Source organism: Charadrius vociferus, unplaced genomic scaffold (genome assembly GCF_000708025.1).
Source record: "Charadrius vociferus isolate BGI_N301 unplaced genomic scaffold, ASM70802v2 scaffold1116, whole genome shotgun sequence".
NCBI lineage: Eukaryota > Metazoa > Chordata > Aves > Charadriiformes > Charadriidae > Charadrius > Charadrius vociferus.
In genome coordinates this window covers 103,243-122,575 of record NW_009648801.1, presented here as the reverse complement: position 1 = coordinate 122,575, position 19,333 = coordinate 103,243, and the positions used below count along the sequence as shown (strand labels likewise).

General features: G+C 52.4%; 1 protein-coding gene across 2 annotated transcripts in view; it reads left to right on the top strand.

Moving 5' to 3' along the window:
* Positions 1-19,333, top strand: part of RPTOR (regulatory associated protein of MTOR, complex 1) — a 152,536-nt gene that overhangs the window by 120,030 nt on the left and 13,173 nt on the right. For both annotated transcript variants that reach the window (XM_009886827.1, XM_009886826.1), the window contains 6 exons: positions 189-372; positions 2,194-2,304; positions 9,349-9,454; positions 12,112-12,226; positions 12,711-12,835; positions 14,111-14,215. In XM_009886827.1, the coding sequence (XP_009885129.1) occupies positions 189-372; positions 2,194-2,304; positions 9,349-9,454; positions 12,112-12,226; positions 12,711-12,835; positions 14,111-14,215 (746 nt within the window). The remainder of the gene's footprint in view (positions 1-188; positions 373-2,193; positions 2,305-9,348; positions 9,455-12,111; positions 12,227-12,710; positions 12,836-14,110; positions 14,216-19,333) is intronic.

The following is a 19,333-nucleotide window of genomic DNA, read 5'->3' as shown; positions in this document are numbered from 1 at the left end:
GGGGCAGCGCTGTGTTTCTCCCGTGAGAGGGAGCGTTGAACTGTCTTTGGTCTGTAGAAAACCAGGTTGATTGTCAAAGGTGGAAAAGGCGTCAGGATCGCAGTTCACTGCGACGTTCCGGGAACACGTTTCAGCGGTTCCCTCTGGTGCCCAGTGCTGTCTAAAGCCTTTCCCTCTTCCATCTTTAGAGGATCACCGCCAACCACTAGTACAAGCAGCTCCAGCCTGACAAACGATGTGACAAAACAGCCGGTCAGTCGGGACATCACATCTGTGAGACCTGCCAACGTCGGCAACATGGGGGTTCAGTATACTCCCCACTCCCACCAGTTCCCCAGGACAAGAAAAATGTTTGACAAAGGGCCAGAACAGGTAAGAGACTTTCCTTTCCGATCTGACTGCTTCCCCGCTCCACTGGGGTTTGTTACACGTTCTGTTCATTGTATGTTATTTCTACATATCTCCTGTTTGCTTCTAGCTGCTCTTAGCTGCAGGCTGGCTGCTTCTTAACTAATAACGTAAAAATAGATTAATTTTTTTTCTTCAGGATAAATTTTGGTTTATAGCTTTTGATGGGGCGTTACTCACTTCTGCTGCTACTAAGAAGTGTTTAATCAGAGTTGATTGTTTATTCTGTCGTAAACATTTGTCTGCCAGAGCGATAACGCAGCGTCAGACCCGTGACCCTCGGATGCCTTTTCTCCAACCCCGGCAAAGCAGGGGCCGAGGAGGAAAAAGGGGAGATTCCTCTTCCTCGAACACGCAACCGGGTGTTCCTCCGGAGAGACCGATGGGTGCTTCTGCACCAGAATATCCTCCTCCGTTCCAGCAGCCTGTACGCGCTCCACGCGCGGCAGCCCCTCTTCACCGTGCACAAGGGAGAGTGTGAGCCCAGACCGTTACTGGGAAGACCAGAGCTCATTGCAGGTCGTCCTGCTGGAAGAGAGCCGGTCAGCGAGGAACTGGGAGCACCTCGGGGAGGACGGGGCAGGGACTCCTCTTGTCGGCATGCGAGCGAGCCAACAGGGGTTTCGCGTACAGTTTAGCATTCGGAAGACAGCCGTCAGGTGCTGGGCGGTTTTCCATCTACAGGAGCAGGAAGGAGTGATGCGGTGCCAAGTAGAGCAGTCAGTCAGCTTTTAGTATGCACAAAGGATTCTGAATGTCACCTTCAGATGAGTCATGTCGGGTGAATACGGTCGCGTTGAAGCTCGCTGGGATGTGCTTGTGGCCATCGGGTGATGTTAAGAGACTACACTTACCGGCGTCAGGATTCCGCCGTGTGGCAGTAGTTTTGTGTCCACCTCTCCCTCTATGTCAGCCCATTTCCAGCATTTTCCGGGAGCGGGCTCTGTGGGTGAGAGGAAACTGAAAAGGCAGCGAGCGTGCTGGAGGGAGACGTTGACCCTCCTGTCATCCCTCCTGGCGCTGCGGGAGGGAAGGATGCTGCCGTCCGAAGCGGTGAGGTGTGCGCATCGCAGTCCCCGGGAGAAGCGCACGGCACAGCTTCCAGCTCTTCTGACTGCTGAGAAGTAACTGCTCTTCACTTAAATTGGCATTTCTGCCTTTCTTTAATGAGGGATCTCACAGAAGCTTTGGGAGGTGGAGAGGCAATTCTTCTGTGTGATTACAAAATAAAAATAAACGTCGAAGCCTTTGCAGGAACACCTTCACTGCTCATGGGCACGGCAGCGGTAGCCAGGGTCGTATTTCTGAAAAAACGGATGGAACGTGGTTGAACGGAGTGGTCTTTCCGATTTCTTTTCGGATGTCTTGTGCTCGTAAGAGACATTCGATCCGTACGTGCCCTTGATGTGAAGCTGTTGTCCGGCTGTGCTTTATCCTGAATCACCTTCACTGCCCCACTGCTTCTCGTGCCAGATGCTTGGGAGACGGTGAGAAAACTCATCCCGGGCTTCAGTTTGATGATATGCTGATGCTTCAGCCCTGATTCATACAGCAGCTCAGTTATGTCTTGTGCTGTGCGGACGAGGGAATTGGCGCGTTTCAAAAGAGTTAATGTGATGACAGTGATCTGAAAGCTAGATGTAAAAACTCCGTATCCTTGGCAATGTGTTTGAGCTTTTCTCTGCCCGGTGCTGCGTTGAAGGCAACCTGGGTGTGACTGTGTGTGCCTCTTGCCCGCGGGAAGGGGAGGGACGTGGGTTAACCTCCTCTTCTCTTTCTGGACAGACGACCGACGACGCCGATGACACCGTGGGACACAAAAGTTTCATTTCGGCCACAGTGCAGACGGGCTTTTGTGACTGGAGCGCGAAGTATTTTGCTCAGCCGGTCATGAAGGTAACACTTGGTTATCTCTGTGCATGCTTTCTGAGTCACGGCACTGCAGCTCTTCGAAAGCGCCGCTGTCCTGAGCGGGCGCCCTGCTGGCTTCCCCCGCCCCTCGCCCCGTCCTTCTTCTGCCGGGCAGGGAGAGGACGGGATTTGCTTGCACGGTGCCGCTCCGGGGAGCTGCGCCGCCACTCTGCTGGTGAAGGAAGGGGGAAGAAATCATCAGAGGGAGCAGCAGAGTTAGGGACAGAGGGGACGGTGGTGTGTTCCTGGGGAAAGAGCCGGACCAAAGCCCTGCGCCCCGCGGGCCACGGGCGAGAAAGAACGTGAAAATGAGGAGAGGTTCAGTGGGTGGTCCAGATCCACCAGTTTTGCACAGTTGCAGATTGCATCGCAGAGTTGGTTCATTATGAATGTTGTGCTTGTCTGTAAATTGAAAACTGCATTAAATTTGATCTTCTTATATAAATAAACGGAATAGGGAAGGCCCTTTATTCCAGGAAGGGCTGTGAGAGGCTGCAGGAAGAGGTGCTCTTTTCTTTCTGACATTCTAGCGGAGTTTCCTGGCTGTGGTGATGTTAGCAAGCAGAGGAGTGGGGCAGACTGCCGCCCGGGTGGAGACCGCGTAATGCCAGCGGCAGCGGGAGGTGCTCTGCGCTGAGGTCAGGCTGACCCTGGACTCGAGGGGGACTGCAGAGCTGCGCTCTGCTCCCGGGCACCCTCTGTAGATGCCTTCAGCTTACAAAGGAGAAAGTGGTGGTGACTGGACCTACGCGTGACCGCCTGAGACAAACTTTGGAAGCATCATTGTTGTTTTTTAAAGTTGTTTTTTTTTAAAGTTCTATTATGGCAAGAATGAGGGTGGTAATGACAAATGTCTGTTGAGATCTCTTTAGAAGTGAGTGTGTGCTGGTAGCTACGCCGGCTTTATGTGAAGTGAGAGACACGCTGAAGCCTTGTTCCTGGGAAAAAGCAGAACAGAGCTCTTAAGAGACGGGGAAAGATCATCAGTGACTGGAAACAGAAAATGTTAAATTCCCAGAATCTTTTGGCCAGAGATCAGGTTTCAATTTTAAGTATGAAATAAAAGCAAGCCGTAAATCTCACCTTATTATAAGCAAACGCGATAAGGCAAACCTCCAGGTACCCTGGGAGTCGAGCAGCACAAACTGTAACAGAAATTTCAGCTTAATTTCTTGGAGGTATTGCAGTTTCTGTGAATAATAATCCACTGTCTGTATGAATGCCATTACCTGACCAACTCGGCGTTGGGTGTTTGTATCCAACCACCGATATTGAAATCTTAATGATGAAGAAATTGTACGGTTTATGTGCTGTCTCATCCAAGAATTGCTACTGAGCCATCCGTCACCTCTCCCTCCAGTCTTTAGGCACGTTAAATTGATGATCAGGTGAGGTAATTGCCTCCAAGTTCAAGGATATCAGAAAACTAGTCACACGGCAGCCAGTTTCTGCATGGCTTTGATTCCTTTAGAGCATCACCAGGAGGGGCGACTAGATGGTAAAGTGATTGCCCGACACTTCCTCAGCTGCCAGTGAATTTAACTTTCTTCTGATATCGTTAGCGGAGTAATTCATTAGGACGTACATCTGGCCCGTGGGGCTTGGTTGCTTGGTCAAGCTTTTCAGCCAGGGTTTTCCCTCATCAAGATGAGTTCTGGTGTCTTGATTCAAGTCCGGGAGAGAGCACAAGAGGAGGAGGATGTTGTTCTGGTTCTTAGTTCTTATTAAAAACATTTGTCTACTTTCTAAGGAAAGCTTTTCCCGGTGAAGAGGGGTGTCTTTATTAATAAAATAAATCATGGTAGACAGCCAATCAAAGGCAGGTTGAGTGGGTAGATGGGGAGGGGGGTGTCTGTATGGGTTTAGTACTTCATGTGCATAAAATAGAGAAAATTACTGAAGGAGAGGGATGAAAAAATATGGAGCTTTCCTGTACTTCTTTAGGGAAGGCAGGGAGGGGGAGTCGTGGAAATTGAGGGTTCCGCTGCAGCCCAGCGAGTCCCAGAGTGTTCGGTGTCTCGCCGTGAGACTCGGGTGCCGCACCGCTGTGCGCACGCCGCGCGCAGGGTCTGTCCCTTCGGCGGATCCCGGCGCAGCGGAGGGGCAGCGTGTGTGACAGCGCTGCGTCTTTTCACGCTTTCCTTAGTGCTTTCGCTTGGAAACACCCACTGACCGGGGCTGAGTTTTCTGGGCACAGACTGTCCTCAACAGCAACGTTTTCGGTAAAGTTGGAGCGAAACAAAACTGTGTTTTCTAATAAAAGAAGGAAGAGAATTGATTTCCCCATTACTTCTGTAAAGCAGCTTTAAAAGGCCGAGCAGAGGGTTTCCGCAGAAAAACTTGCACATTATGCTGTACTGCGAGGGAATATGTGTATCTCTGTAATTAGAGCGGGCGGTGTGTCTGCAGGGGACGGGGAGAGCTCTCTTTGGCGTTTCTCGATGGCCGGTGCCGTGGTGGGGCAGGACGGGCCATGCAGGATCCCACCGTGGGCTGAGCGTCTGTGCAGTGCCGCTTTCCTGGAACCGCTGTTCTGCAGCCGCGAGGAACAAACAGCCCTGGCTGGTGCTGCGGTCCCGTGGGAACTTCAGCCTCACGAAAAAAAGGGCAGAGAGTAAAGTCTACCGAGTGCTGATGGAAAAAGATGACATTGATGTTTAATTCCAATACTTCATTTGGAGATGCTGCCTACCATCATAAACAGGGAAAGACAAGACAACTATTCCTGTAATGAATAAACATAAAATGACTGTGAGTGCATCTTAGTCATATTTAATTTATGAATTTAGTTTTGCTTCATAGACCTTGCTCTGAGAATGCTTTCACTGGAAAGATTGAGGGATTAATTTCCAGTGTAAATCACTGGCTCCGCTTCAAGCCATCATACCGGATTTGATTTATTGATTATCTAATCAAATAAATGGAGAAAGAGAATACTGCATTGTGGATCCTCAGTGTGCCAGGAAGAACAGATACCTACCCCAGCTCTGATCTCTACAAAAGTCTTTCCTCTTCCTAAAAACTCCTGTGGCAAAAGGCTGTTCTGCGAACCACGGGCGGCCTTGGAGCGAGCGGCACAGGAAAGCGGTGGTGCCAGCTGTCAGGAAGCCCTGAGCAAGGGGAGCGGGCGCCAGCGTCTGTTACTGCCAGGGCTGGCAGAACATGCAGGCAGGAGCTGGTGAGCATCCTGGAAGGTGAGAATTACATAAGGAATCCTTCCCGATAAATCCCTGCCTTCACTTCAGCACTGCGTCTTGGCCGTTGCTCCCAGTCCTGGTAGAGGAGGAGCCGTCTCTGCGACTGCTGCAGTAACCGCCACCGGGGAAAAACTGTATTTATGACCGGAGCCATTGTAAATACAGTAAAGCTGAATCTTCCCCGCTCCCCTCCGAACGCCGACTCCCACGTTGAGAGGGAGAGACAAAGTGTTAAAGAAGAAAAACTTCATTGGCTTTCAAATGACTCCGCTTGGTGGGAGGTTTCGGAGTCGTAATTGGTTTCTGTCCGGGCGGAAGCTCAGAGGTGTTGGGAGTCGGTGGCGTGTCATGGTCCTCATCGCGTGGCGCTGTTCGTGACTCCCACCTGCCTCCGGGAGCTCTGCGTGGCGGAGCTGAGCCACAGCCAGAACCGGGCTCTTGTTTACTAAAATGCCTTTCTGATGCTTAAATGGGAGCCGGCTGGGAGGGAGACGAGGACGTGAATGATGAGCCTGAACAGGTAGTTCTGCTGAATAATAATTTCTGGTTTCCCAGCAGCGGCTGGAGGTCACGGCTCTGCTACACGCGTGCATCCTGACGGACTCCCGTGCTTGTGTGTCACCAGCAGCTCCCTCGCGACGTGTTCCCTGGCGTTCGCATTTCCGTAGGTTACTGCTCCCTCCGGACAGGCGCGTCCGCACAGCCCCGTCCCGGGGGGTGGCGGGGGGAGGGGAGGATTGCGTTTTCCTGCACGCTCTGACTCTTTCTGCTGGGTCGGCCGAAGCCTTGCCCCTGTAGCCAAAGTACACTAATTGCCTGTGTCACACGGAACTGAACTCGCGCAGAGCGGCTCTGCTCGGTTTCGGCTATTGGCAACACCTTTTAAGGATAAGTTGAGTTCAGCAGAGTTTATTTCATTATGGGTATTGTACGTTTACTCTCTGATACCACTTTGGAAGGACCCACAGGGACTTTTCTGCATTATTTGTGCCGGTTTTCTCTCCCAGCTCCGTCACCCTCCCACAGCGTGGCAGAGTCCTGCAGGTGTCTCGCTGTGCTGTGCAGGCTCAGGGCCCGGTACTTCTCTTTTTAACTTGCCCGTTCACCAAATTACAACCGGCATCAATCAGCTTCGTGGTAACCCTGGGACTGGTGAGACCCAGAGTCGGGATCAGAAGTGGAGCCACCGAGGGCGTCTGGTGCTCAGCGAGTGTATTTTGGGCATTTTCAGCTGTGATCCCAGCTGGGCCTGGGGGAAGCTCTTGGACACACACAGATCCTGGCGGAAGCATCTTTGCAGGAACCTCCCTTACGAATTCCAAGGTGTTGACAACCCCGGTCTGCAGAGCCTTTGGCACAGAGGATGGCTGATCGAGTCAGCCGTACCCAAGCCAAGACTTTCACATATGCCCTCAGTGTTCTTCTACTGCAAGGAGCTGGATTGCGTCGCAAAGCGCGACACGGCTGTAACCCCTTCACAACACAGCGTCCTCTGGGCGAGCACCTGGGACGCCCCTTCGTCCCGTCTTCAGAGGATGAAGAGGAAGGCGAGGATGGCAAAGAGACGATTGCGGAGGCAGAGGCCGCCCTAGAGCGTAGGAGGACGGCGGGCGCTGCAGGACGGTGGCACCGTGGGCGGAACGGACCGGGTAGAGCCGTCCGTCCGCTCTGTGCTGCTCGGGGGGAGGAGGGGCTTTTGCTGGGGAAGGTGTGCAGACGTCGGGTTTGTCACGTTGAAGCAGCACAGCAGCAGCGCAGATGCAAACCGGGGAACCAAACCCTGTGCGTCACTCTTCCCCTTGACTGGAGCGTGCCCGCCGCCTCCCTCCCGGCAGAGCCCGCCATCTCCCTCCCACCCTACGCTCGCTCGCGCTGACGGGACCTCCAGCGCTGTCTGAGGCTTGTCCGGCCCTGCGCGGGCTGCTGATGCTGCAGCGTCCAGGGACCGTACCCTGGGACACCTCCTGACGGGAGGGATCTTTATTACTGGTATCAGGTGCTAAAAAGAACCGCCTGCTCGGTCTCCGTGGAAGAGCGAAGTTATTTTTCGTCAGAGCTGAAAAGCCCAGCAGCTCCTCTAACCCGGTACTCTACCTGCTGGAACGGAGAGTGCTTCGCTCAACTGCACGGCTGCGAATGTCTTGGTGCGAAACTGTGAAAGCCGCTGGGTGTCTGGGGAGAATTCGCCGTTCTGCTCGTTCCCTTCTCTTCCCCTGGCCTTTTAGGTCCCACTTTAATTTCTTCCCAGAGAAGCTGGGTTTGCATTAAGGTGTAGCTGTAATCCCTCCGCTCTCAAATCTCCTTTGATGTATTTTATCTTAGCTTTGTTTATTGCTTTACATTATTGGTCATTTGTCATTGCCTTTCTAATAGATGTTGTATTCTTGAAAAATTGAAATAGTGCTTTTCTTTTTTTTTTCCAGAAGGAGAGGTGGAGGGTGGGTTTCTTATTTTTTATTTATTTTGAAGAAGCAGAAATTCAGCTCAGTAATAGTTGTGTTCCAAGGTATAGTGCATTTTGAAGACAGTTTATGTAACAGTGACAGACGATGTAAGTACTTTCTCATTAAGAAAAAAAGGTGTGTGTTTGCGGGGGATGGGGAAGGAGCGAAGGGCCCTTGTCCTTCATGTCTCCCTTCTCCAAGAGTTACTCCTTTTGGAACCGCCTTCGTCAAAAGAGGCCGGATCAGAGTCCCGTATCTCAGCTCCCTAATTGATCCAGGGATGTTTCTAGCGCAGTGGTGTTACTAGCCTCGGACAATTTTTTAAGCGTTAAATAAAAGACACCTCATACGCGACTCCTGCCGTGGGTTTGGGGAGGAGATCATAGGATTTTATTCCTTTTGATCCTGTACTTTGACGACGGGCAGGGATAGCCGTGATCTCTGCCGGTCGTTAGGAGCAGCCCCTCGACCTACCAGACCCCAACAGGCGCTGCCGGCAGCGCTGCTGCGGAGTCCTGCCCGGCCCTCTGGCTGGGGACGGACTCTGCAGGAACCCCACGCCGAAGCCTGGGGCTGTGGGGTGCGAATAAAGAGAATAAACCAGGTCGGAGTGGCTGCGTACCGCTGCGGGGCCTCGCTCCGCTTTCAGGTGGAACTTTGTGTGCAGTCAAACCAAGGTGACACGGGGGCGTCGTTGCCTCGGAACCAGTTCTGGTCTGGGAAAGTAAAACGGTTACCGTTACTAGTGTAATATGATGTTGGTAACTTGAGCGTCTCAGGGATTTGAAAATAAAGTAATGCCTTTTTTGGCCTGCAGTCATCTATTAGCAATGAAAGAAAGATTTTAATGTGCTCTGAGCTTTCGGTCTGTATCAAAGCTCGGTTCTCTCTTTAATCTCAGGGTTGCTACGTGATGCTTTTCAGCTGAAAAGTGTTAAGCAGAGTAATCTGTACTGCACTGAAATTGGGCTTCCGCTGTTAAGGGGGGAAAGGAGTTACCCTGATGGTGTGTGCGGCAGAAAAGTGCTCCTTACCGACCCATCGCACGCGTTACGGCGACGGGCGATTGCAATGTGCACGGCTCCTCAGAAACCCCCGGCCACTCTGGAGAAACACCTACGACTTACAGACAAAACAAAATGTAGGACAGCAAAAGGAAAAGGGAAGAGATTACAGATGACGGGGAAGATTTAGATCAGAAAGATGTTCAAGTATTTAATAACATAAGGTCCCGTGAGCTCCTCTGTTTACTGCCTGAAGCTGGAGACCCTAAAGAATTTATGGCTTAGTCTGACGTGCATGTGTATGAGCGTGTGTTACAATGGCTATTCATGGAGTTGTGATCGTTACTGTTGTTTTGTGTTGTGACTATGTTGATCTCCCGAAAGATCCCAGAAGAGCATGACTTGGAGAGCCAGATTCGCAAGGAGAGAGAGTGGCGGTTTCTGCGCAACGCTCGTGTCAGGAAGCAAGCCCAGAAGATCATCCAGAAGGGTGAGTGACGTCCCGCTTGCCCACGCTGCAGGCCGCTTCCTCGGGCTCCGAGCCCCGCGCTTAGTCAGGATGCTGAACTGCAGAACCCCCACTAACGATGGTCCCGCGCTGCCCCTCGGGGTGGAGGTGCCCATGCTCTCCCCTTGTGCAGGTGAGGCCGTGCTGTGTGCGGTCACTCACCTTTCCGTTGGCAGCCGCGGGGTTTGTTCGCCAGATCAGGGGGGCGGCCACTTAAAATGTCCCATGTCTGCCTTCCCCTTCGAAAACGGCACCGCGGCGCTGTGTTAGAGAGCGCCGTGGTCGGTCCCAAGCGGAGTGCCCAGCCGGGGCGCCGCGCTGTTGGAGCTGTCAGAGCTGTCGGGACTGGGGAGCCTGAGCTCGCTCGCCATGAGAGCCGGCTCCACGCTTAGGAGAACTGGCGGAGTGTCCGATCTGCAGTGTTGGCTCCTGCGCCCTCTGGGCCGGCGGGCGGCAGCTGAGCTCTTCAGCCGCGTACCCGACCACAGCCAGCACCTCCGCGAGAGCCAGAGCAGTCGGCGTGAAATCAATAATTCCGAGAACCGTAACAGATGGTATTGATTTACCATTTGGGCTTTTCCTCCCTGTCCTGTAAAGTTCGGCTGGAGGCTGTGGGTGATGTTTTTAAAGGGGTAGAAGGCAGAGGGTATTGTAGGGTGAACGTGGGAGCTGCAGTCTGGCCAAGAGGGCTCAGAGCGTTTGGCGTGTGTCGGACGCTGCTTGGACGGCCGTCACGGCGAACCCGCCCTCCGCGTGCTCAGAAGGCATCGCGGCACCGTCTTCCACGTTCCCCGCTCTGCTGACCCCTGTGAATGGTTGCTTGCTCCTCATACCCCATCACGTTTTTAATACTTGTACATACGGCTTTGTGTGCGCTCACGCGTTTCCCCCTGGTGAGCCTCAGGTTGGTGTTTCGTTAGCTGTACTCTCCGGAAAGCTGATACGGCTTTTTTATGACTCTTTATGCCTCTATGAGGCAGCGGTTGAGCTACAATTCTTTTAGCACAGGAATTTATTCCAATATAGTGGAGCCCAGTGAAGTGCCCTCCGGAATTTGCATATTTATTTGCATAATAATTATTCCTGCGTGTGTGCCTTGGTTAGCAGAGCCCGGAGGTGGCATTTCTGGGAGCCCCTCCCGTGGCAGCGCTCCCGGGGGCAGAGCCCTGTGGGAGGGTGGTGGTCCTCTCCTGGGATGCTCGCTGAGGCGCGCGGGGTTGGAAATAACTATTTACTGAGTGAAGAACTGCCCAAGGCTCAGCCTCCTGCGTGTACCTCGTTCCCTGGAGGTTTGCTGGGCTCGAGTCAGGGCAATGGGTGGCTTAGCGTCGTGAAACTGCAGAAGATCATGGACCAGAGTCATACAGAACTGAGACTGGAGCCCAGGAGATGGCTTGGGGGATCTTCTTGAATACAAAGAAGGAGATTTTTCATGCTTGCCTGAAGAAGTTAAGTCTTTTTCTAGACAGCGTTCATATTTGGTTGCTTGACCTGAGCAACTAAAATGCCAGTATTCATTTAAAAAAAAAAGAAAATGTGAAATATTAAAAAGAATTAAAATAGACTTACAGTCTTTTAATGAAAATTAGATTAAATGGTTGCATTCTACAACAAACTAGAACTGAGTAAATGTCTCCCCGGCTTAGGGTTTTGTGTGATGAATCCATACTGTGCCACAAATTCACAGTGTCAGGGGTATCAAAACTATTTGTGAATAGCAAACTGGTCTAAAGAAAAGATGGGAAAGGTCTTTAACCATCATTTTAATGTCTCCATGGAAAATATATTTTTCATTTGCAAATTAACCTAAAATTTAAAAGAACTGAAATGGAAGGTTAAGTAAATAATCCACAAGCTAAAATGAAATACGGTGTTTTCATAGAATCACAGACTCGTTTGGGTTGGAAGGGACCTTGAAGATCATCTAGTCCACCCCCTGCCCTGGGCAGGGCCACCTCCCCCCAGCCCAGGTTGCTCCAAGCCCCGTCCAACCTGGCCTTGAACACCTCCAGGGATGGGGCAGCCACAGCTTCTCGGGGCAACCTGCCCCAGGGGATCACCACCCGCACAGGGAAACATTTCTTCCTCAGATCTCATCTAAATCTCCCCTCTTCCAGTTTGAAGCCATTCCCCCTCATCCTGTCACTCCATGCCCCAGTAAAAAGTCCCTCCCCAGCTCTGCTGGAGCCCCTTTAGGCACTGGAAGGCCACAATAAGATCTCCCCAGAGCCTTCTCTTCTCCAGGCTGAAGTTTTGAAGTTGACAAGAAGTGTTTTCATTTTTTTTACTTTGAAAAAATACTGTTGATTTTTCTGTCAGCAGAAGCGGGTGATTCTGGGGGCTGGGCTGGGCTTGCTCGCTGCCTTCTCTTCAGTTCCCAAAGTAAAGGAGCCCCGGATTTGTCCCCACAATTTTTAGTTTGTACCTTAAGCCGTGGGACAACGAGCACGGAGGAGCCGGGGCTGTCGGATAACGGGGGCCTGAGAAGGTTCTTGAAGGAGGAGAGTGTTGGGGGTCTGTTGGTGAGAACTGGGGGGGAGGAGGAGGAGGGTGACACGCAGGAAGCTGGGGGGGCCGAGCCCGTCCCTCGGCGGGGGGTTCCCCGGCACTGAGCCGCGGCTGCCTCTGTCCCCCCGCAGGCATTTCCCGGCTGGACGATCAGATCTTCCTCAACAGGAACCCGGGCGTCCCCTCCGTGGTGAAGTTCCACCCCTTCACGCCCTGCATCGCCGTGGCCGACAAAGACAGCATCTGGTGAGAGTTCCCCCAGGTCTCCGGAGCGCTCGCGGCGCTGCAGCTCCCGCAGACGGTGCAGAGCGGCACGTCAAAGGCTCTCTATGGATTGGCACGGGGTAGCGCTGCCAAATGTTGTTCCTTTTCCCTGCTCCCCTCATGGCCATCCTTCCCTCCCTCGGGGCCGGCAGACGGGGCAGAGTCCCCCCGGAGTTCGGTGCCATACTGCACCAAGCGCAGTCCTTTTCTGCGGGAGGCGCGGGGTGAGAGGGCTGCGAGTGGACCCTGACACATCTGTAATCGTTACTTACAATGGGGCTTTTATCCTCTTTCTTTTGCAGAAGGTTGGCGTACATTATTAATAAAACGATGCTGAATACCAAAGGAGAAAAACTAATTTATATCCAATGCATATGATTTTTAGTTTCGCTGTAATGAGTAGATCTCTTTTACAGCTTGCACAGAGAACCAAGAACTGACATGATTTTTTTTTTTCCTCCCCCAGTTTTTGGGACTGGGAGAAAGGGGAAAAGTTGGACTATTTCCACAACGGGAACCCTCGATACACCAGGATCACAGCGATGGAGTACCTGAACGGACAGGACTGCTCCCTGCTGCTGACTGCTACAGGTAAGTGACATGTTTTCCCACATATTGGGGCAGCACTGGGGGGCCTTTACAGAATGGAAGTCCGTGTGAGCTGTCGGTCCCCTGGCTGTCCCCGCGGTGAATTTGGCCCAGCCTGAACCTTCCCTCCCCGCGACCTGCCCGGTCTCAGCTGAGGAGCCATTCCCAGGATCAAAGCTGAAAGTTGTTTCTGGCACTGCTGAAATATCTCAACCGCTTAAGTGCGTGCTGCAAAGGCTTTCAAATGACTAACAAGTCAAACACTTGCTGAAACCGTTTCCAGTCACAGCTCCTGACGTCACTCGGAGTCTTTACCTCTCATCGCAGGTTCAGGGTAACCTCCTCCTGCACGGCCCCTCGGGCAGCGGGACGGCGGTTGGTTAAAAGCTGCTGAGTCCAGAGCGGAAAAGGAAATCGTGCTGCGAACAAAGTAGAAGAAATCAATTTCTGTTCCCTGTGCTGTTTTAAGTCTAGAGCAGGCAGGGCTTATTTTAAGCACTAAACTTCTCAAATAGTTCCGAGTTTCTCTGCAGTCGTGTGTCTCACCCAGGGGAAGCGGTTCTCTCAAATGCCCCATTGCATCACATAGGGTGGCATGAAGAGCTCTTTCCCATTCATTGCTCTGTAAAGCTGTGAGTAAGATCTGCTTCTCTCCCAAGGAACCGTTCTAAACCTGTCGGTCTAAGTGTTCTCAATAGCTTCTCAAACTTCATGCCGAAGCGTACAGGTTGGGTATAATTAAGAGAGGTGGAAGAGGAGCTGAGAGGGCCTTTAGGACATCTTCCTTTCAATTTATTGATTCTTAGCACAAAAGTTTCACAGATGGGGAACAAATTGAAAAAATACACAATGTTCTTGAAAGATTTGCTGCTGATGGGCTGGGCTTTGACTCAAGTTCTGCTGTGGGGTTGTATTTTGTATTTAGTGGGGTACTTTTGTAGCACTCGGCACCAATAGCAAAGAGGACAGAGACGAATCCGAGAGAAAATTAATGGGTCAAAGAAATGGAGCGACATCTAATGTCAGGTGTTGTTCGAGGGAAGGAGTTAAGCTCTTCCAGAAGAGTTCCCGGTAGAACAATGCTGTAGGTTTCATGGATGTAAGATTAGAGAGGAAAAACAACACTAATAAAAAAGATTAAGTTCAAGTGACTCTCTCAGTTTCGGAGTTTGTATGACTGCAGTTCCGCTTCTGTTCTTCTGTGTTGTGCAGAAGTAATCACGAGCATTGCATCCGCAGTGATGTTGCATTGTCTTCTCTTTTTCTGTGCTCCCCAAGATGACGGTGCCATCAGAGTGTGGAAGAACTTTGCAGACCTGGAGAAGAACCCGGAGATGGTGACTGCCTGGCAGGGGCTGTCAGACATGCTGCCCACTACACGAGGTGGGTCCCCGCTAAGTTTTGTTGGACGGGGTAAAAACAATTTGTCATGGTCGGGTCTTTTCTGGGGATGGGGAGAGTAAAATGGGTCTCTCAACTTCAGCCGTCAGTAACATCCTTGTTCCACAGTCTCTGCCTTCTGGAACGGCCTTTTGCCAGGCCTTGGTGAGGAATTAGTTTTCCAGTTCTCACAAAACAAACCGACAAAACCGAAAGCCCAACGCAGCCACCCCACACGCACACACCGAAGAACAACCCGAGCAGCCTCTTGCTGGGGAGCAGAAGGGTACGACGTCCTCGGCCTTTTCAAGCTTCACAGCCGCTGTCTTGCCCAAGCGTTCCCCTTAACCGTGTTCCTGAGGAGAGAACTGTAGAACAACGGTGGAACTGGGCACTGCCCTGCTCTGGGCTCGTCGTGGCAGGAGGTTACTCCTCCCCTCCGGCGGGGCAGTAGCTCACGTGTTGCCTCTTTCCTTCTGATGGGCTGCTCAGCCTTCGCACAGCTTTGCATGTTGCGCCTGTGACCTCCTTTAGCCTGAGCTCAAATTTTGGCAAGTGTTCTTCACTGTTAATTGTGGGTCAGGAGGTGGCAAGAGGATACGCAGTCTAAATCTGACGCGTGCAGAAGGACAGCGCAGTTAGACACGGACCTGCCTGGATCGTTAGCGAAGTCGGGTAGAAAAAGCAGTGCAAAGGAGCCCTGGGGTCCGGCCCCACACAGGCTGACAGCGGCAGAGCGCCTTCAGTGGCCCTGAAGTCTGGTTTAGGACATTAAAGGAGGTGGACATTTCGTCCTGCTGAGACCCGGTGATGTACTGATGCTCTAATGTGATTCTCTGTCGCTTGAATATTTTTAATCAAGGCTACGAGTTTTTCTGACTGTGCGGTGGTTCAATCAGCACTTGCGGGATTGATGCAGGAGTGGCTGGGGGAGGCTCCCGGGCTTGCGCTGTGCAGGAGGTCGGATGAGATGACCGTCATAATTCATCCTGACCTTAAAATCTGACAGTTCTCATTTCTGAGCTTATGTGGTTCATCACAGGAGTCTGACAGAGCTCTTTCAGCCGTTCATTGGATTTTACGAGCGCTGCCTTGTTGAGCTTGTGTCTGTTATGTTTTCCTTAACACCTCGTGGTTCACCTCTGATGTTTTAGGAAGGAGGAGCTGTATTTGAGGGAGCTTTAGGCTCTGTGCCTCTCTGTGGTATGTGCACAAAACTGATTATAAGCTGCTGGAAGTTTGCAGCACACTGTGCAAGTCGCCATGGCCAAAACCTGCTCTTTGCAGAGCTGTCAATAACAGCAGGAGGAAAACAGTGGTAATGCACCAAGCGGAGAAGGCCCTGAATCTCCTCAGGTGGAGAGGAAAGTGTCCGGTAGTCAGTGCAAGTTGCCCTTTGCCGTGTTGTTGGGTTGGTCTGCGTTTCCTTCTTGTCAGCAGCAGCTTTCCCAAGGACGATGGTTAGGGTCTGCCGTCCCTGCATTCGGGATCTGCTTCCTTGGTGCTGGTAACGGACTCCCCCGAACGACTGGGAGTTCCCCCGGGCTGCTCCCATCGTCAGCTTCTTGCTGCATCATCCGTCGCGCTCAGGGCGGATGCTGACAACCGGCGACGGCACTCCTTCAGGCTGATGCCGTTTTCCTGCCTTACTTTCCCCGTGCAGCTCATGGAGGCGTCGCGTTTGCAGGTTGTGCCTCGCTCCCTGCGCCCTCCCGTGCAGAAGGGAGGGTTGGAAGCATCCGTGTTTGGCATTGCAGAATAGGTCAAGAGCTGAGGCGAGAGCTGATTTAGCTGTGAGAGTTGAATGGTTACACTTGCCAAAATGAGCGCGTTGACACTTTTAAGTCTGTTCTCTTTAAGGTTATGGGGTTTTGCCCTTTTCTTTCCCTTACGGTCTAAGAAAGTCTGGGTCCTGTTGCACCTTTGGAGCAATAAAATGAGGTTCAGAAGAAGAGAGGGACAGATTGCTTTGTGGAGAGAGAAAGAAACGTAGTCACTTCAAAAGAGCTGTGTGGATCAAGTCCCCTTGGAAATGAGACTGAACCTTTTGCTGCCAAGACCATAGCTGTGGCCCAGCACTGGCTCATGAGACTGAAGACACATCTTTGAAGCTGCAGAGCTCAGGAGTTTTGCTGGAGTTTGTTTGCTCCTGCTTTTGATTTCCATCTCTCCTCTCCCACCCTTTCCCCCCGTGTCATACTCATCTCTGAATTTAATAGTTGTCTTGACAGCAACTGGAATACTGACTTTTCCAGGCAGTTTTCCCACTTGTAAAAGGAGAGAGGAATATACAATACCTAAATACATCCTTTGGAAGTTTGAAAAGCATCCCTGGGTTGTCGGAGTGATGGGAGGTCAACAATAACGTGCTCAGGAGCTGCCCGAGAGGGAGGAGCAGACCGGGGTGAGGCGCAGAACTTCAACTTTTATGCTCTGTAAGGACTTGTGTGTGGTGTGCAGCCCGAGGTGAGAGAAATGAGCTGATACGGCCAAGTTGGTGTGTTACACCCCCGTGTGGGGATACTCTCGCTCGGCCCCAGTTCATTGCGCGTAATAGCTGACTGGAGGCTCAGGGTAGGTGAGTCGTAATTTAAACACTGGCAAACTCCTGTGTGGACACCCTCTTTTTTCCAAAACAAGATCTGTTGATGTTGGTCTTGTTTAGATCTGCACTCATGATGCACCAAGAAAGTCTCTTTCGGTCAAAATCAGGGTGTTTAAAGCAGCGTTGGTACCAGGGGCTGCAGTGTACGGTGGCGACTGGGAGTCCCAGCGCGAGCGATGGAGGGGGCCGAGAAAGAGGCAAAACGCCTGGTGTTTATAGCCTGGTGTTTCAAAAGACGTAGGAAGAACTAAGCATTTTCTATTGAGCAGCATAGGAAGAATATAAACCCGATGTGCTCCGAAGCTGTGATTTCAGAGCAGGAGGCTTGGGGAATTCTGGCAATTTCTATAGAAGAAGGTGTGTGAAGGCTGCGGTGAGCGGCGTGAGCGTGCAGAGCAGCACAGCCCCGACCATCACCTGGTGTCCGCGGGAGAGCTCGGTCTGGAGCCGCTGTGAGCGTGCGCTGCCGGGCGGGCTGGCTCGCGCCCCGCTCGGGCTGTCCCTTAGGACAAGCGGCCACGCTCGTGCTCCTGAACGAAACCACCATGGTCTGTATCGTTTCCTTGTCACACAGGGAAACAAGCCGCGAACCCCCCAGTCAGAGTGGTTTTGCCCTCTAAAGCAGTACCGTTCTGGAATTTGGAAAAATAGAGAAGCGTAAGCAGCTGCTGCGCGATGACCAGACGGCGTCTGCGCAGCTGGTCCCTCCCCAGCTCTTGGGGGGCTCTCTGCAGACGGCCGCCGTGTCTCCCCTCCTCCGGATCAGGACAGAGAACCAGTGTATCCCTTCTGAAGGGGTGCTGGGGGAGGAGCGAAGCGCTCGGCTCGGTCCCTTCCCGAATACCTGGAGCTCCCTGTGCAAGATTTCCCAGGGTTGTCCCAAGGTGCCTCTCGCTTCCCCCTGTGCTGCAGCGCTCCCTGACTGCCTGGTGGGTAGAAGCTGCGCTGCGGCTGACGTACGGGTTGTCTAAATGGAGCCCCTGTAAGTTGTTGGTGCTCTCTGTGTGCTGGCGAGCTATCTGTCCGTCCATCCATCCACCCATCCATCCGTCCATCTGTCCGTCCCCTGCAGGACAGGGCAGAGGAGCCCCCGGCACAGCCGCCCTCGCCGCGGGGAGCCCAGACCCGCCGGGGCAGAGGCCGCCTGCTCTGCGCTCGCCTCGGCGCCACAGATGCCGTCAGTTATGGGGATTTCCGACTGTCGCTGCCTGATGCATTTCACTGCAGAACAGGGACCAGATCGTGCAGAGGATAGTCTCCTTGTTCGAGAAGAAGTGTCAAATCTGTGCTGTTGTCAGCCAGCCAGAATACTCCCTTCACACGTGACAGGCGCCGCCGTCGATGGTTTCCCAGGGAGTGCTGTGACTGAACTGGTGCCTGCTCTCTGGATGGAGGCATGTGCTGCTCTCGGGGCTTCTGCTTCTCTGTTATCTTCTTTCCTTTAATTTGGGTTGCTTTTTTCTAATCCTTTTCTTAAGATTTATTTTTGCTGTGGCTGACCAACTTACCCTTAGCGTCAACCCCTTAATCCCTGTCTTCTCACAGGTCTGGCCCGAAGGGTTTCAATCTATCTTGACAGAAGTAAACAGGGAGGTGAGTGCTCTCTTTCTCTTACCTACGATCAGCTGGGTGGGAAGGACCTCCTCGGCTGGCTCCGGGATGCTTGACTGGTTGGTTGGTTGGATTTTTTGGCATTGTTTGAATGACTGCTGGGTCCTTGTGGTTCCCGGAGAGCTTTGCTGCTCCCACCTCTCCCGCTCCTCGCCCTGTCTCTGCGTCCGCAGCGGCGGTGGGACGGGCAGGGAGGGTGTCCGCACTGGGTGAGCGCAGCGTCCCGCTGGGAAGGGGCGTCTTCGTGGCGCACTCTGAGCGGTCTGCAGGGAGAGGATGGGGTGGGATGCACAAGACTTTCCAGGAAGGTTTCAAAGCATCACTGGGCTTTGACAGACAGGTTCCAAATGTGAACCACCGTTAAGCTAACCTGGATTTTACTGGGGTCTGTTTGTGATACACTTTCGCTGTAAAGATCGTGTGAAAAGGAGAAGCTGATAAATCTTTCCCAGGAGGTTTAGAAGAGTGGACTTTTGGCAAGGATATGCCTAATAGATTTTACAAATTCTGTTCTTTCACGTGGAAGGAAGGTAATTGAAGTCCCCGGCTCCCAGCTGTAGAAGGCAGGACTGCAGTGTCTGCGTTGCTCTGGAGCCTGTCCCCCTCCGCTGCCGCCGACGTCCCCGGGGGAAGCGGAGCGCTGATGTGTCAGAGCATCTTTGTGTGTGCGCACGTCCACGGGTGTTAATGTTGACGTAGTCATCTTGGGTTATTCATCAATTATTGATATTTGCTGACTGATAAGAGCTGAATGTGTCTCTAATGATTAATAGGACGAAGATGATTGCAGCGGTGTGTGATTCAGAGCTCTTTAGCTTGAGGTCTTTTGCAAATCTCTCTCGTACTGTTCAGAGACGGAGCACTGGGATAGGAATTAGCAAAGCTGCTGTGTTGCTGTCGGCTGC